The sequence below is a fragment of the Vanessa tameamea genome, chromosome 2, assembly GCF_037043105.1.
Source record: "Vanessa tameamea isolate UH-Manoa-2023 chromosome 2, ilVanTame1 primary haplotype, whole genome shotgun sequence".
Taxonomy (NCBI): Eukaryota; Metazoa; Arthropoda; class Insecta; order Lepidoptera; family Nymphalidae; genus Vanessa; species Vanessa tameamea.
Window position 1 is genome coordinate 14,557,341 of NC_087310.1, and position 19,865 is coordinate 14,577,205.

At 36.1% G+C, this 19,865-nt stretch overlaps 1 protein-coding gene across 1 annotated transcript; it reads right to left on the reverse strand.

Annotated features, from left to right (window-relative positions):
- Window positions 1-5,834: 5,834 nt before the first annotated feature.
- Window positions 5,835-17,972, reverse strand: LOC113403093 (gamma-1-syntrophin). Its single transcript, XM_064216612.1, has 12 exons — window positions 17,505-17,972; window positions 14,696-14,842; window positions 13,658-13,817; window positions 10,625-10,750; window positions 10,230-10,345; window positions 9,203-9,335; window positions 8,250-8,320; window positions 8,068-8,184; window positions 7,120-7,518; window positions 6,892-7,007; window positions 6,719-6,809; window positions 5,835-6,466 (listed from the first exon to the last, which is right to left on the reverse strand). The coding sequence occupies exons 1-12, from the start codon at window positions 17,538-17,540 to the stop codon at window positions 6,353-6,355; spliced, it is 1,626 nt and encodes a 541-aa protein (XP_064072682.1). The 5' UTR covers window positions 17,541-17,972; the 3' UTR covers window positions 5,835-6,352.
- Window positions 17,973-19,865: the final 1,893 nt, after the last annotated feature.

A 19,865-nucleotide genomic window follows, 5' to 3' on the forward strand; every position in this document is an offset into this window, starting at 1 on the left:
AAATATATTTACACTTCGTTTAGAATCTCAAAATTATTCCTACGCTTTGTCACGTGTGGTTGTAACTTACGAGGATATAACTAATATTGACCTTACCTTTATATTAATAGTTATACATTAAACAGAATTGAAAACAAATACAGGTAAAAAATATTCTACGAATTACCTAAGTCTATTACTAGATAAAATATGAAGAAAAAAAATCATACTAGGACATTTCTAATATTCTAAACCAGATCAAATAAAATTTACCAGATTATACTGACAGCATAAAATAAATTATTCTGCAGCTTACCTAGTTAAACGAATCGGCAAGCTATTCTAGTAGCAAAATTGTGTTAACGCGTGGCATAGTGTAAGAATATACACAATTTAAATACATTAAGATATATTTTTCTACTATTAGCTTTCTTTTAAGGATTTAGAAGTGTTCCTCGCTATTGTGTTAGTTGATTTCTGAAGTCCATAGAGTAAATGTTAGCTGCCGGGCAACCGGTATGGATGTCTCTTAATAGTTTGTGTAGCTCTACTTTGTTCCTCAAGCTTGAATTAAAAGTACTATAAGAAACATTGTGTTTTATTTATTTCTAATTGACTTTCCTTAATAGTGTTTTTTTAAAAAGAAATAAACCTTCCTAATCCCGTACCAATAAAGAATTGACAGTACAGAACACTATTGCTCTCTGTCGCACATTGTACAGATAAAAAGGGTACACACCTGTTTCGAACTTCTGCTATAATATTTTTATAATATTGGACAACATCACATACATTACTCTGATCCCAATGTAAGTAGCTAAAGCACTTGCGTTATGGAAAATCAGAAGAAACGACGGTACCACAAACACCCAGACCCAAGACAACGTAGAAAACTAATGAACTTTTTCTACGTTGACTCGGCCGGGAATCGAACCCGGGACCTCGGAGTGGCGTACCCATGAAAACCGGTGTACACACTACTCGATTTATGAGTTTATTAATTAGGTATTTCGGTTTATTTTCATTGTTTTAGTCATTGCTTTTTGACAATTTTAATATGTAAAAGTCATTCTTGCAAAGTATGAAGTTGGCTATAACGTAACATGGTGCGGATAAAACAGTGAGGACTAAAAAAGGTATTATATGGGGTATTAAAACAAACACATTGATTCAGATTAAAATTTTACTAATGGATACATTTTAGTTACATAATCAACAATAGTCATAAATAACTAGGCATTAACAACTAGCTAGTACAAGAATTGTTACAATTTCGTTTTATACAATCATTTCACACCACACAAGTTGCATCGGAAATAAATGAGAAAATGTTAATTAACATGAAAACGGATCCATCCATTGTAATAGACAACCGGGTGAGATGTAGCTAAACTGTAGCTTAGACACTTTTCTACTAACAGCACAGGACTGTTCACTGATGACGGACAGTGGTATCAATTCTGCTGTACACAATCGATTCATTTGTCTCGAATAAAATGCTATTGATTTTGTATTGCAATATTTTGTTAAGATATTGTGTACAAGAGAATCGATACTATAAGATAAATAACCACATTTCTATCGTCATATTGGAAAGTTAAAAGACGTTTAAAACCTTATAATATTAGACGACAGACTGAAGAACTAAGACCGTTTGATGCTGCGATACTATTATAACAGTGGTCCCATTTATTTTAATCGGAATCACTTACAAATTAGTAACGAACCTGGTTATACGCATACGTTGATGTTCAATGAAAATCAGGAAATAAATCGTCGCATATGTTTGTTATAAGGAGAATATAATTTCGTTTTCAAGTTACCTAAATTAACAAGAAAATTTTACTTACGCAAGGTAAGTTTCAGAATCGAATTATGATTCAAATAATTATGAAATATTACAAAAAACTTCCGTTAATAAATTTTAAAATTATCTAATTTTAAACATAGTTATTAATGTTAAATGTATTTTTTATTAATTATCTTTTGTATTATTGGATGGTCGTTGTATTTAATAGTTTAATATCGAGCTACATCTCAATTTAGAGAGATTTTCGTTGAAATTAGACATTAAAACAAATGAGAATTCACTTTTCTAGTTCAGTCTTGAGTATTTTCTCTAAATTGACTAACACATTGGCCCTTAATTCCGTTAAAGGCCACAATATATCGATTGTCATATTCACCCTTTACGGAATTTAATACTACACAACAAGCTGCACTTAAAGAACGTTTAAGAATCATTATTTTCATAATATGCAACTTACTTTTAGTTAACAGATTATTGTATTGTTACTATTTAAGAACTGCAAGGGTTCAAAATAATATTATCATTATCAACTATTCTGGTTTCAATAACTTCATAAATTGCCTGAAAGGTTTTGTCCAAGCGCGCCTAGGTAGGTATCGCTCACTATACATTTTGCCGTCAAACTTTACTTAGTATTTTTGCGTTCCAGTTTTAAGGATGAGTGAGCCCGTGTGACTATGGGCAAAAGGGACACAAGATCACAGTTCAGGTCGGTGGTTCTTGCCGATGTAAGAGTGAGTTAACATTTTATACAGCGCCAATGACTATGGGCGACCACTGTCCATCAGGACGTCCACTGGCTTTACAAAACCTTCACAAAATTCCCAAAAAAAACAACTTATAGAGTTTACCGTAGATGAAACCAGAATAATTAATCATATTACATTTTTGTACCCTGCAAACATTTTGAATTAAACACAATTCTAGTTTTTCACCATAAAGTTCCCGCACCAGTGTTTACCTCCTACCCATTTGATGCTAATAATTGATTCACAGTTATATAATTGAGAACGAATTGACAGATTCCTTTAACAAGAAACTACGTATTGTAGATAACTATTCTCACATCAATACACGATTAATACTGAGTAAATTCATTGAACTCGATTCAGTTACACGACACACGAGGATAGGTAATATTGTCACATTAACGTTTCATTATGCTAAGGTTATTAATTGGCTTTTTAACGGAACCGGGCTCCTACACCGGATACGTGTTCGCACGTTAGAGCAACGCACACACGCAAATACTTATACACTTCGATTATTTGTGACGCTACGAAATTAGTATGATTTAGTTTAGTTTAGTTCAAATGTGTTCGTTTAGGACACAATCACAAAACAGTCATTGTATCTTTTTTCTTCGTAACGCACGCATTTTGAATTTCAAAGTTGACTTTTTACAAATCGACAACGATCGCACACCCGTTAACATCCATCTGTGTCTATGATTCTGCCCCGAACCATTTCCATAAACACATTTTTTTATTCGCCTAAAATTATCAAGAAAAATCAAAGGCGACTATTTATGGTATAAACACTGATCTATGGAAATTTACAGAATGCGGGACTGAGAAATAGCTTTTTCAAAAATAAACGATCGATTTAGAGGGAAAGTGAAAATTATCTATTAAAATACGGTTTATGCCTAAAGTCTATGCGATTAATTGCCTATAACAGGGGACGAATTCTATTACATTCTGAGGTAACTAATTCATACGGAAAGTTTAAAGTCCAGCGAGCGGTCCTTAAAATTGACTTAACTAACCTACTTCTAATATATCGTTTAACATAATAAATAATTAAATAAGATACATCAAAGATTTAGTAAATACATACGTGACAAAATTAATAAAAAAATGCAAGAACATTCTAGAAAGAGCACTCGTCACTAAATAAAACATTGCCCTTTATACGAATAAATTACAACTATAACTGCAAAAGGTCGTATGTAAAAGTAAATATTTAAACATTTGTATGATATTTTTATAAAATTAAGTTTGGTTCTTTTAAAGTTTACATAGATCGGTTGACATTGACACTGCAAAACATATCGATATTACACGACCACACATAATACCACTAGCGTACAGTTAGTGCAAAATTGTGAGGAAACAGTGAGGTTTAACCTAAAACTGCCTTAAATTGTTCTTTACAGAATATTCGTTTTTATTAAAAATCTCTTAAAGTGGAGTCATACCACTCGTATGTATTTGTTATGAGAATATTCGATAACCGTCAGAACAAGCTTGATAATATCAGATTGAAAACAAACGGCATTTACTGAAATTGTTAGTCGACTGACAATGGTTACACGTGTAATGATGTAACACGATTTTACATACGACATTTTGGGATACAGCAATCTATCCAATCAAATATATAGAAACCAAACATAGAATTCCCTCTTCAATTAAAATAATTCCTGAATATAAAAGTCCTTACAAACTACAAAACCGATAACCGTCTTATTTACAAACTTCATTCAATTAGCACGTTAAGACAATAATTGATATTTAAATTTGTTAACTTATTTTTTGTACTAATTATGGACGAACGAATGAAATATTCGATTGATTCGAGTTAAATAATATCGATATTTGTATTATTATAGAGTTGTACAATTGTAATCAACATCGCTTGTCCTCGTTCCAGGTCAATGCAAGTCTCGGCAGCGTCTCGCCCAACCATTTTAAACCCCCTCTCATATCCTCAGTCACTCGCCGCACTCACGTCATTCCGCTAGCAGTCCATCTTTATTCCGTAATTTCTTATCTTGATAACTGTCAAAATTAAAAACCTAACTCTCCTATAATGTCACCCCCCCCCCCCCCATACAAGTCACTACGAGAGTCTATTTCTTCACGCCCTTCCTGTGACCAGAGCACACACATACACACACTATCAAATGTCCTCTGACTACATCGCGTCAGTTGTATTCCCTCTCGTCTCTTTAAACATTGATCGCAGCATCTTCATCTAACTAATATTCATCAACTTTTATCCGCCATCTTTCATATCAGCATTTTTTATCGAGTAAGTCAGTCAGTAATTCGTCAGTCGGTTGTCAGTTATAATCGTATCGCGTTTTCTTGTACATCGGTATGGAATACGTCGTATGTTTACGTTCATTAATAAGACGGTTACGCAGTCGATAAAATTTCGCACCACAGATCTCGAAATATAATTTTAAAAGAGCAACACTATCTACTGTATATATATTAATATAGAAACGAATATAAACTACGATTATACGAACACCGTTATATATTTAGCCATTTTGCATCAGGCTGATCGATATAAAATATGAAAATTTCCTCAACAAAGTAAATTCGGCGTCAAATTTTCGAAATACATAAGATTTTTAAATATAATTTTACTTAAATTTAATGATATGATGAAAGCGCAATGTTATACGTATCGAATTCAAATATTCAATTTCGATAAATGTCGTGGATCGCGGGGACTACTGCCGAAGCAATCATACGGAATACAAGCGGCACAGATACACAAAAGTACCGACGACTATCAAGGAACGCACTGCACGGTACAGTAGTCCGCGTGTAATGAGTGAGGAAAAATGACGTTTGTATAAAATACCGAATTGAGAGATAACCGATAATATTCATGTATACTATCATTATTTAACACTAGAAAAAAAACTACAATGATATCAGTCAAACTATAGCCTCTATGAAATACGAAATGAAAAATTGACCACACAGCTATCATTACAACGATTAAAAATCTTTGGTGTACCTTTATTACGGATGAGAATAACATTTTGAGCCTCGTACGAGAAGCACTAGCATCTAGTCATTCGTCGTTATAAAAGACACTGAACCGTCGCCTACCATATTCACGAAACGATTTTTTTGCCTACGAGGCGTACTTCAATAATAATAAAATAATCTACGACTAACGGTTAGTAGATTAAACGTATGACAAACAGCCAGTTTAGCTTTTGAATGTAGTAACCGCTTATAAAAAAAATACAACCTACAATACAATTACACAGTACCGGTATGATCGGGTTCGCGTGTTGCCTGAGTCCCGAACGTATTACTGTTAACTTAATAATATAATACTGGTTTTTGAACGCAATGATTGTTAACGATCTAGAATAGTTCAGATCCAAGCGACACAAAAATATATATTTAATAGTAATCAGATCGAGGCGACCATGAAGAACGACCGTCGCCCTTTTAAAGAATAAATTGACAAAGATTAGATAGTATCATAGTGTTGATAAAAACGTGCAAATTTAAACCTTATCGCTACAGACATAGGATTCCTAAAAGATTGGAAGAAACGTCGGAGATTCACAGGAGTCGATATAGTCTTAAAAATATTCGCTGCTTTAAAATACTTAGGCCTTTTAGATTCAAAGTCATCTTCCAGTAATATCGAAACGATATAAAAAAAAAACTTCCAGCGAATTTACTGCTGCACAGAGAAAACGATAAAACAGCGCGCAACGAAACGCGCCGGTTACTTTTAGAGAACACGGCGGCGGGGCGGCGCGGGGCGGGGGCGGCGGGGCGGCGTGGGCGGGCGGCGCCGCTAGTGCGCGTGCTGTATGGACGCCAGGAACGCGGGGTCCACGGACGCCACCTTGGCGGTGAGGAAGGCGTGCATGCAGAACAGCAGGCTCTGCAGGATCTGGCATTCTAACTCCTGGAACGGACGTATTTCTAATTGCAGTCCCTCACTGGACACCGTGGTCTACGGTGCGAGATTTAATAAATAAAACACCTCGAAATGAGCGGAAGGAAATGAAAAACGTTTCACTGATGTTTTATTTAGAAAATATGTGTCCAAAAACGACCTTGAATATGTTGCAATAGTTTAGTAGCTAAATTAAAATGAAAACGCATAAGTGATCAAAGCTTTTATATGTGTATGAGAAAGTAGTCACTGATTACTTACCTTGGTTTCGATCACTTTAGTTTCGGTGTCTTGGAAATGTAATTTCAATTTCGATTTTCCATCGTCGCTCGATCCTCTCAACTGAGAAAACCTAAAATCATGGAAATAATTATACGAGACCCTTGATCTCTCACATGTCGGCAGCGAAGGGTGTGATTGAGCGACTCCGGCACCTGTAGGACCACACGGGCGCGGCGCCCGGCGTGCCCTCGCTCAGAGAGAAGCCCGACGACCAGTCCAGGGTGAGCCCGGCCGCTCGGCCCATGTGCACCACCGTAAACGTCTTCTTCTGTAAAAGTGAGATAATATCTGTGTTTAGTAGATCTATTGGGTGTCGTCAGCGCAGCCCTCATTCAGCCCGGGGGCGAAGGGCGAAGGGCGAAGGGCGAAGGGCGACGGACCCCGAGGCGCACGACGGAGGCGACGACGTTGTTGGTCCAGGCGGCGTCGAGGCGCAGCAGGTCGTGGCGCGTCTCGGCGCTGAAGTACCGCGGGCCGGGCGCCGCCAGGCTGCCGGCGCTGGACTGCAGCAGGAAGCAGTGCTGGCGCCAGTCCACGGTCTCGCTCTCCTTCACCGTGCGGAACATCGTCTGGTACACCTTGAGGCTCTCGGGGCACTTGGCCAGGTCGGCCACGCTGGCGGGCGGCACGTCGAACAGCATGACGTCCGTGCCCTTCAGCACGAGGAAGCGCGGCCGGTAGCTCTGCCAGGGCTGCGCCGCCGACACGAGCCCCTCGTGCACCCAGCCCATGTACTCGATGCGCTCGCCGCCCGCCAGGTGCCGGTTGAACAGCTTCATCTGCGGCGGCGACCACACCACTGTTAGTCTATTATACTACTCGGCTATTTACAGTGGACTCCCGGTGATCCGGGCCCTGGCTAATCCGGTACCCCCTTATTATTGAATATTTTTTGACAATCTTCGCTTATGTAAATAATGCATGATTAAGCAGGTGACAACCTGGGCGCCACCACTATTGTGCTCGACGCGTTTTCTGTTTTGATTCTGATCGCTTAGTTTGAATTTGACTACATGTGATAGCTATCACTTTTTTATAACAGATTATAACATATAGAATCTTATCATTGGATATGTAATTTGTTAGATTAAAGGGACTCCTTTGTAAAAAAATCCGGACTATTGGGGGGTCAGCAGGGTACTCTATAATCCGACAATTTCGATAGTCCGCCACTGCCCTGCAGAACGTTTGTCGGATTACCGGGGATCCACTGTACCGTGATTAACATAAAATTCGGTACGGAAAAGCATATCTAGGACAGTTACGACGATGATGCCGTAAGAAAATAAAAAGCAAACTCGTGGTCTTCCCCAGAGCCGCCTCCGTACCTGCAGGTTGGTGAGGCCGGTGATGTTGTCGGAGATGCCCTTGAGCCAGTGCGACAGCGCGGCGGGGTCGTCCACGTGCAGCACGCCCGAGCTCTGCTGCGGCCGCGCGCCGCGCACCTGCGCGCGGGAGCCCGTCAGCGGGCGATTACTCGAGCACAACACATGTTTGCCGCTTCACATACCTCAAACGCACCCGGCCGCAGCTTGTCGGTCCCGAAAACGTATCGAGTCACGTAGCCCATCATGAGAGGCACTGAAACAGGTGTAATGCGAACGATATCAGTCTTGAGCTACTGTGTTCAATTAGACGACTCGTTGCGACGCCCGAGGACAATAAGCTTTTAGACGTGGCGAACAAATATTTCGTGACACGTCAGTAATGTCACGCCCCATGGAAGTTAGTGCAACCCTATTTATCAATCAGAACGTGAAAGTGAAAATAATGCACTAATTTCTTTTGTTTTTGTAACTTTAATTTGGCAATTTCAACCACAATAATACTATAAGTACGTTGAGTGAATTAATATATAATCGTTTCAGAAACGGAAACGAAATTGCAACGCTTGCAATTGCTGTTGTTTTTTGGAAAAATAATGTATTACAATCACTATCGTTTTATCGTGTAATGTAAAAATAACCAGTATTAAAACTCCAGAATAGTTGTTTATCAAAGTGCCAGATGATATTAAAATGACAGTTTGTACCTAAATGACGCCTCACCATAGCGGCTCGTGTTTTAGGTCACGTGATATACAGACTAAAAACTACGACTTTTAATTTCATTATAATAAATTAATAATGCGCTTTTATGACTCAGAATCAAAATATTCGAGTATATAATCTACATACAGTTTAATTTTTATCAAATTTAATAATTTCTTTTTCACTATCGAAAACACCCTATTGTTTCCTTTCGTATTTAATGTTCATCGTGACCATTGAGTGAAGTGATTTGTTTTCAACCAAACTTACAACCAAAGTTTTCAAGCACCCGTCGTCTGCGTCAAACGGGGACACATGTTTACCAAGCGTCTACGGTGTGCCGTAGTCAGCGGCGTGTCGGCATGCAGGGTGTGTGTGCGTGTGCGTGTGCGTGCGTGTGTGTGCGTGCGTGTGTGAGCGAGCGTGGGCTCACCGGACACGACGTCGACCCACTCGCGCGCGGCGTCGGGCAGGCGGTCGGACGCGACGGAGGGCGGGCGCGAGCCGCGCGCCGAGCCCGCCGCGCTGCCGGGCCGGCTGCCGTCCTCGCACTCCGCCCACGCGCTCTGCGCCGCGCGAGGGTTAGTGTGACGGGTGGAGCATCATTTCTACGACTCGCGATGACTATGAGTACGACCGACTGGATATATCCATTTTTTTTAAGATATCCTCTGATAGATACTTCGAAAGGAAGTGGTATGGAGGGATGAATTTTACATATTTGTTTGTTGATGATTATAAGATATAATCCCTGCAAATTGCTAATACGCGCGGCCGCCACTGTGATGACGTATTCTCGTGAGAGACGTTCTTTATTTTTGGGATATTTATCAAAAATGAGTAGATACGTATTTTAGTGTTTCTGGATATTCTAGCCCTAAGGGGTGATATAGAGGTTTAAATATATAGGTTAGTCTTGAAGAAAAGTGAATTTTTAAGGTTAAAAGATTGGCGTATCAATAATGAGACTGGGGGATTTAAGACCTCCAAAATTAAGCAACGGCACTTGACTAATAGATACAGTATTCCATCGTAATGTCATAGTGGCTACAGTTATCACCGAGTGGTTTACAAAGAGATCTTAAATTAACTTAATATTTTAAATTAGCCAATTTCCACGCGAGCAAAACCGCGGGCAACAGCTAGTAAAAAATAAATTCGCAGGCTGAGCCGTGACATCCACCTCAGATACGTATATATTATATACTCGCACCTCAATCCCATACGAATAGGCAGATCACGTATTACGGTGCTGACCCTATCCATCCAATTATTTTGAAATCAATTCAATTACCAATTACGAATACTTTTTGTGCTAGCTGTATTTTTAAGTTATGGATAATGTCTCGGCGGTTATTCCGGCGCATTAGCAATTCGCGGGAATTGTAAGGAAAATAACAAATGAAATAATATGGCGCGTGTGCCTCAGAACGAGGATCGCAGACGAGTCGATAGATTACCTGCCATCCGCCATTCGTTTCGCCGTGCCGCTCGCTGTTACAATTCGCGTCGACCTTGTTATGGAGAGACGGGTGCTCGTCCCCCGTGCTGCTGTCCGTATCGGACGCGCCGTCGGCTGTTTATGAAAAAGAAAAATATATCGCGCAGTGGTTAGAACGCGTGCGTCTCAACCGATGAATTCGGGTTCGAACCCAGCCAACTCCACCGAAAATGCATGTGTTTAATTTGTGTAATTTATGATTAATCTCGGCGGTGAAGGAAAACATCGTAATGAAACTTGCACATGTCAAATTTCAATGAAATTCTGCCGTCCGTATCCACCGACCAACATCGGAGCAGCGTGGTGAAATAAGATCGAAAACCCTTCTCCTCAGAAGGGAGGGGCGCGGCGCACCTTGCTTCTGCAGGAAGGGCGTGGCGGCGCGGTAGTGCTTGACGGTGAGCACGACGATGTCGCCCGCGTTGCGCAGGATGTTCACGGCGTCGTCGTGCTTGCACGCCGTTATGTACTCGCCGTTCACTGAAACACGCCTGCCTGTTCACTTCTTGGACAAACTCATACGCAGCCTTCGTCATCGCACGATACACCCACACGACCCACCAAGGTGCGCAGAATATACTATAGTGCACAAGGAACAAAATACAACTCTACATATAATACCTAGCTCTCATTGTACGATGGAACGGCAAATCCAACACGACAAGAAACAGTTCAGGCACAAGACCGACGACTTTATGCACTTTCCATTGGCGAATCCTTTAAAATGTGAGTTCGACTTTTCATTTCTCTAATGGTTTAAGTATAAATCACATCTCACACCGTCAATAATGGGCTTAAACGATGACGTATTAATAATTCAGTGGTTATCCTTCAAACGGAAAATTCGTCTGTGCAATTAGAGATCCTATGGAAATGAAATAGAAGCACAATTACATGGTGGTAGGGCTTTGTGCAAGCCTGTCTGGGAAGTACCACCTACTCATAGATATACTACTGCCAAGCAGCAGTAATAAGTATTGTTGTGTTCCGGTTTGAAGGGTGTGTGAGCCAGTGTAACTACAGGCACGAGGAACATAACATCTTAGTACCCAATGTTGGTAGCGCATTGGCGATTTAAGGAATGGCTAATATTTCTACCAGCGCCATTGTATGAGGGTAAGGCAAGTGGTCCATTTCCTCGTCCTCCTACCTATATCTTTAAAAAAACTTACTACTGATTCGTAACAATTTGGCATATTTAAAATGAATTACTTATATCCTAGAAAATGACAATACATCTAGAATGTACGTAGAAAAATTCATTAAATCCAATTAAAGGGTGTGCCACACTTTATCTAGATCATGAAACTATAAAGGCTTATAAAAGCCTACAAGTGTGACTCGGATAGGCTTTTCATACAAGTTACCAGCAGCGGAAATTCAATACATTTAATTGGTTCTGCGCGTTTATTAAACACTCACTGCACATATGGAAAGAATATTTTTTCAAGTTTCAACCGTATTATCATCAAATAATATGAAAACGGATCTTGTCGTTTTTTTCAGCATACAATGACACAAGGTACTGTACAAAACGGAAAATTGATAGTTCAGTCTTATAATTAGACTCATTTTTTATATTTTTGGGATGCTGAAAACGAATTTCAAACAGGAAGTATTTCCTTTTGAAATGAAAGACCTCATAATTTTCTTTTAATTTTATTTGTCAGTTATCGCCAAAAAGCCAAAAAACTATTATCCATCTGGTCAAAAAATTGCATTGCATAAATTTACAAGAAGCTAAAAATGTACACGAACTTTTATATGGGATAACATTACAATAAAATTGGGATCCATCAATACCATGTATGCAAAAAATGTTATGATAGATCAAAGTTTGCGAAATGGGTTTTTCGGCCTTTATAGAAAAGGAGTTATAAACAAGAATTTCCCTAACAATTTTGACACTGACATTCACATTTCAGAGAAACAGCGATCCTAGAATTTACTAAAGTTGTATTTTTTATAACATGTACACATTTCCCGATAGTGAACTTGTGTCCTGTGCAGGCCACATCAAATTTAAAATCACTCAATACACATCTCATAAACATTACATTCATTCTCAAAAGTCAAAAAATAAATACCTAATTTCAAGAACACGAAATAAAAATTTCATTAAAACTTAAAGATAAAAAAAAAAAATACATTTTCGTTCATCTCCAAGTAAAATTTCCGCAAGCCACTTGTCTGCCATGAGCAAAAAAAAATGTTCATTACATAAATAATTCTAGGGACCGACATTTCAAATAATTAAATTATCCTTTACAGCGGTAGCTCGGCTGTGAATGTTGCTTCTAATTAGGGACACTTTACAACTAACTGCACTCAATTGAGTAACGGGCTACATTTACATCATTAAGAACATATAAAAGTATTAAAACCATATTTACTACTAGAACGAATTAGAGGATTATTTAATAATCCTCATTCATTCGCGTTATTTCTCAAATATTCTCGTTTTTTTTTTAGAAAGGACTGTATCATAGCCTTTGAGAATTCTCAAGCGAATCCGTATTCATTTTTAATAATAATAAAATTAAAATTCACTTATTGCAATAGCCTGTTGTAAAGCTACCACCGATTCGGAAGAACCGGGAAGAAACTCATTATATACTCCTCTTACGGTACGATTAAAAGTGAAATTATAGAGTATCGAAGAATAGTTGGAAATTCTAGTACTTTGTAAAGATTAATTTCACTCTGGGAAACTTCCAACAATGGAAGAGTAGGCGAGTAGGTGAAAGTTACAACAATAATAATCACACTCAACGATGCATTTAGTAGCATGTTCACTAAGATTTTATAGCTTTGTCGTTGAACCGAATTCTAAGTAAAATGTATAAAAAACGTATTCATCAATGGGAAACTGTCATAATGTTAAAATCCTTTGTTTTAACTGACTATCTATGCACAGCCAAAACTAAGACTAGTAGAAAGTTGAAATTTGGAATGCACTCCGCTAAGAGAGGACTGGATATTTTGGTGTGAATAGTTAGTTAGTGAGGATATAAAATGTTGTAATTAGTTTAAAACACGAATAAGCCAGTATAGTTACATTTCTACACAGTACAAAGTGGCTTAGATACTTTCAACCACGCAACGGATTTCATTCGAGAGGAAGGTTTAGATGTATTATTAAAGTGCAAGTGACAAATGCCGAAAAAAAAAACAATATACTGCTTCGATCTTAAGTTGTAAAAGTTGTAAATATACCCTTATTGTACACCTGTGTAGCCGGGACGTAAATAGTAACACATAACATCGTAAGGGTATAAGAAACAGTTTCTATGGGAAGTGATAACCATTTAATATCAGGTATTTTCCTGTCGTCTTGCCCGTAAGTAATAAAAATTATAAATAAAGGTAACAGACATAACGCGTTACCTTTAATAACAGCGTCACCCACAAAAAGCTGGCCCGTTTGATCCGCTGCTTGGTCTTTGTATATCTTGGAGATGAGTATGGGCAACTTATGTTCTGCCCCACCCTTTATACTGAGCCCCAATCCGCCAACTTTCTGTCTAGTTATTTGGACCATACGCTCCTGGAAAAGATTACACTGCTTGTTTAAATAATTCTCCTCCGAAAAATATTGGATAATATTCATTGCATAGGCAGTTATTGAAAATCCATGGGATTGGTAATAAAACTCTTTTTAACTTCTTGCTAACTGACACACAAAAAGGAGGTTGTTTCATCGGAGCCAGCCATTAAATCGAGGTCATATTTGTTATCGAATAGTATAGTAAAACAACATTAGAAAAAAAAATCATAAGTTAAATAGGTGTGGTTGGCGCCAACAAGTTTTTCTTCGTGGCACGCATATTACAGAGCCGATATGGCCCAGTGGTTAGAACGCGTGCTTCTTAACCGATGATTACGGGTTCAAACCCAGGCAAGCACCACTGAATTTTCATGTGCTTAATTTGTGTTTGTAATTCATCTCGTGCACGGCGGTGAAGGAAAACATCGTGAGGAATATGCTCCAAACCTTCTCCTTAAAGGAAGAGGAGGCCTTAGCCCAGCAGTGTGAAATTTACAGGCTGTTAATGTAAAAAATGTAAACACATTAGGACGCGTGGCATCCGAGGTGGTAAGCAACATTAAATTCATCATCGATTATAGAAGCATTAAGTACCTACGTCACGCCCGGGAATGACCGGCAAAAGAAACGTAACGCAATATATACATACCTACATGTATTATAAGCTGCTTAAAAAGATTATAAAATCGTCACGCATTCAAGCGTTAAAGTAATAGGACTATTTGTAAAATCTCTTAACAGTAATAAATATATAACCACATAATAATTTAGTCTGAGCGATAATTCGCAAAAAGGAGCAATGGACACTAGCTACCAAACGTTACGTGGATCGTAATGAAAACCAAGGATTCCTTTATGTTTATAAATAACGTGTTTACCCTAGCATGAGGCACACTCTTGTCTCGGGGCGGCTGCGGGGGTATGACGACCTCCCTCTGCACCGTCACCGACTCCATGGTGAGGACGAGCCGCGCCAGCCGCGGCCGCGACTTGCCGTCTGACACTTGCACCATGCCTGTGCGGATCTGAAACATACATCACGAAATGTTGCAACTACTGGGATAATGATCAATTGATATTATATTCCAATCCATATATATTTGATACTAACGCGTCATAACGCTTGTGAAAATTAAACTCTTAATAAGGTTATATTCGAGATAAAATATTGTACGGAAATTAATCATTTTTTAAAATGTGCCCATGTTCAATGCAGGATCCTAAAATACTCCAATATTTAAAAAAATTGTAGGTTTCCGTATCGTGTTCCGATATCCCATCCCATCAGGTAGACTCAAAGTCTAGTGTTTAAGATTTTATTTTATAACTGTAACTCTCAATTCTTAGTGCGGTTCTATGGGTTAGTGCATTATAATATATGAACAAGATCAGTCAAAAGGAAATTGTTTAAAAAGGAAGAGACAAACGTTAGCTTTTATCAACGCGACGAAATGTAATCTTTACTTAAAATTAACGTATTCTAAGGAGATCTCAGCTTTTATTTGCTGACTACTTGAAACCGCGGCTTCGCCAGTATTGATACATAAATAAATGATTAGATAGAACTCTATATATTACACATCTATTTTAATAGTGAACCAATTGGAAAAGTGTTTGTTTACAAACATGCTTATTTGAATACTTTTTTACATTAAAACTGTATTCATATCAGATAATACATTTCGCGAATTTAGAGGTAACATACACAGAAACAAACAGGTAAAACTATAAAATCATTGTTATGGGTTCTATAGCACTAGTAAATAAAATTTATATATTTTTTTAATTAGTACCATGTACACACATCAATTACTAAATATTTTAATATATATATTTGGATATAATTGCTTTATTAACTCTCACTGGTTAACCTTATGTCAGACAGTCTGTGCCCAAATAAATGCCAATATTACACTTAGTAATTTAATGTGACTGATGTTGTGAAAAATTTCAAGTAGATTCCTTCCATGCTATAATTTAATAAAATCAATTTATTTTTTAATAATTAAACTAGCCAGACATTCCATTCATTAAATTTAAAACATCTCTCTTTAAGCAGTTTCAAATGAATGTACATTAAACAAACATAAATGAGAAACACAATTGAGTCCACAACCAACAGGTTACAGTAATCACAGCATAATGTAGGTTCCGTCATGCCACTTCTAACGATAGTTTACCGGAGCTGTGATTGTTAAGAATATAGGTGAAGGCCAGACTACTAGAGAAACGTAACTTTATAAATATGTATAGTTTGCATTTCCACTTCCTATTGTAGCATCGTTCTTGATTTAAAACTGACATCTTCATTTATGCTTTTGATATTTCAGAAACATGAATAACAGGAAAATGAATGTGCAAATCTGATTATTATCTATGGTTTTATTTGTATTATCATGAAATATTTATGTCACTAAGATTTTGATTATCCAATCCAATACAGTATAGTATGAAGAAGGTTCTTCTTATAGAAAAATCATTAAAAAAATTATTTCCTTTTTTAAAGCATAGTATTGAACTTCTTACCATTCGATAGTGAATATAATTAATTATCTCAAGAAGCCTGAAGTACATAGATAGCTAGCAAGCCCATTTGAGTAGATTTTATAATTATTCCAGTTATCTAACTATTTATTATTCATCTATCTAGGTGAGAGTGTAATTACAAGCATAAGGAACAAAATATTACCTTGAAATTACCTCTTTGACAATATAAGAACGGTTTCTATTTTGTAAATTGTCAGTACAGTGGTCCAATTGTCTAAATTACTAATTAACAATATTTAGCATGTTCTAATCATAAATTTTGTATTAAGTATTTTATTGTGAAAGGAAACTTTTTTTATGTCATACATAGAGGAGGTCTGGCAAACCGGCTACCATGCTATGTGGCCTTCACTGCCCACAGACATTAGTACTGTTGGAAATATTTATCATTTCTCATATAACCAATGGCCGACCAAAATTGGGAACTAAGGTATTATGTCCCTTATGCCCTTAGCTACACTGACCCTTTAAACCAGAACAAAAAAATACTAGGTATTACTGCTTGTTGGTAAAATATCTGATGAGTATAGAGTACCTACTTAAACAGGCACAAAGTCATGCCACCAATTGTAATTGTAAATACAAATCAATCGGACATTTAGTATATTCTAATTATATTATTAAATAAAGATACATAAGCACCGAGTGTTACAAATAATGAAGGCATTAGTAATAGATACATTTAAAGCAACGAGGATAAAGATAACTTTGTAATTTTGTAAGTAGCTTCCCAGATGTGTGATAACTAATGGCATTGCATTAGAGAACTGCTTACTTAAAAACTAAGTTTGTTTTAAGATAATATTTTTTGTTTACTTTATTTAAACATTTATTCTATTAAATTGTAAATATTATTTAAATAGATTCCAATTGATACAATTATTTGCTGTTATATTAATTGATAATATAAATTTGTAAAATGTTTTTCATTAAGAGCTTGACTCAGTAGGGGGTAAATTTCTATTAAAGTGGCTCACTTGCAGTCCAAAGGTAATTTCCTGTTTTATTTAATATTTATTATTAAACCTTTAATACATGAACAGATAAATAATTGTTTTCGTTTCTGTTTCAATAGTCGAAAAAGTAAAAAAAAAAACATAATGGGCGTTATATTATCTTATAATAATTTTAAGTTCTTACCTTTTCATCTTTCCTCTCCTCTATGGGTGTCATCATTGTGGATAATACACCATAACGAAATAACAGATTTTAATCTAATAATTACCAAACGCCACAAAACTCAATGATTTGTTCTCTTGTCATTCTTATTCACTCTCTGATAAGTTTCAAGTGATCATTACTAATTACCCGGACACTGAACTATTACTATTAATTATTTACGAGATTCACATAACAAATACGAAAAACAGGTCACTGGCTTACAATAAATCAATATACGTGAGTGGAACCAAAACAATCCGCAGTTTATTGAATATTTTTTTGATTTATTACAATAATATCGGAACAAAATGTAAATGCTCCACAGTAGCCTATTGACACTATTGTTCCTAATACTTAATAGGCATCTAAATCGTATCAATAAATGGTTTTATGATACGTTTTTATGAACGACATGCAATCTCCACAACGGCTAAGTTGCCACTGAGCAGAAGTTGCCAGTACAAAATTGACACTGTTTTGTCAGGAATTTAAAATACAGCTTACAACACATTCTGGTTTTTGTCATTAATGATTTGTTTTCTGTGCGTAGTGTTATAGATAAAATGATTATGATGTATTTAGATTATTTTTTTTATCCATACAACAAACTACTAAGACAAAAAACCGTGCACTAAACTGAATTAAGCCGCCATTTTTTTTGGGCTCGGACTGTATGGTCCATATTGACGCACCTTGTATTTTGTTTAAAATGTTCGTTGTGTTTTATTTGGATATGTAAGCTTAAATGATTAAATAGTTTACTTCGATATTACTTTGGTGGTATATTTATTTGTTAAGATAAATTCGAATTTAGAGCTATTTTTGGTTTGTTATTAATTCAAATTATTTATTTAAACAATATAAAGAAGATGAACCGTAATGTAATTTAAATATGTAACTGTCTTAGATTAGTTTATATGTTGTTCTTACTACGTACCTAGAAAGCTGAAATTCAATATACGAATTAAATTTAGGTACTTTTTAAATATGTGCAGTATTTACAGCTATTAGAATCATTTGATTGTAATAGTGTACTACACCAACCTAGGCCATTAATCTTGTTAGAAATAGTTATGCACTTACATTTATATTATAATTATAAATTTATAAAGTCATCAAGAAGTGTTATCGATTTCAGAACATCATTCATATGTAATTTGAATAGGAGATTTTTGTCAATTGGATTTTATTTTCCTCATACATATGTATATACCTCAGGGTTATTAGGTTTATAAAATTAAAAAAATAATAAAAAATATTTTGTGTACTGGTGTATTTATTATTTTGATCTTTAATTATTCACTTATTATTAAAATGTGAAAGCTTATTAGAACCCGAGACGACGACGAGCGAAATAATTTTATTCGATAAATAAAAATAAGTTTAAGTAGGTACATACCTACATAATTCAAAATTTAAATTAATTGGAGGAGCAGGATTAAATTAGTTAGGCTAATAAAGGTTGTATAAATAATAAATAAATATTACGACACACATTTTTATTTCCATCCTTCGTCCTAATATTAAAATTAATAATTTTATTATTACACAACATGTATATAGAAAGATTTTTATACAATAGTGTATAATTAAACGCTAATCAACTATTATAATCAACAATACAGTAAAAAGAATTACGAATCGCTTAAATTAGCAGTCTATTTTAATGATATGTATCTTTTGCGGATTGGAACAGCCGTTTTAACATTTACTTAGAGATATAAAAGCGTCACCCAGCTAATTAAAATTAATATTTTATAATTATAAGAAGTTAATCGCAAACATTAATATCAACATGTCCTGTTATATAACACGACAATCTATATTAACGATTCAAAATGACACGCATTGAATAAAATGTTGACATATTTTCAAGTGACGCCATTTTGAAAAATATGAGACATTTTTCTGAGCGACCTTTAATTTAGTGTAATTTATGTCTATTTTATGACTAACTTATAAATTGTGTGCATAAATTAATTTACTTACCTTATAAGGTCATATGGAGATATGGCCTAAAATAAAGCATTAAATACTTCCTGAATTACTTTTGAACACGAACGCATCACAAAACATTTGTTATTTAAAAGTAACTAATTTATGCACACAAATTATTAAAAAAATCAGTGTGTTCGCTGTGAGAAATACATTTATCGTTAAGCAATTCCAAAATATATTTTTTTATATTAACATTAAATACAGGGCTATTTTTAATAACTTCCTACAGAAAACATCAATAAGAACCTATGTTGTATTGATTCAAGCTACACTATTACGTCTATAAAATTATTTTAAAATAATAAGGTACTTATGTACCAACGCCACCGCAGGAAATTAAAA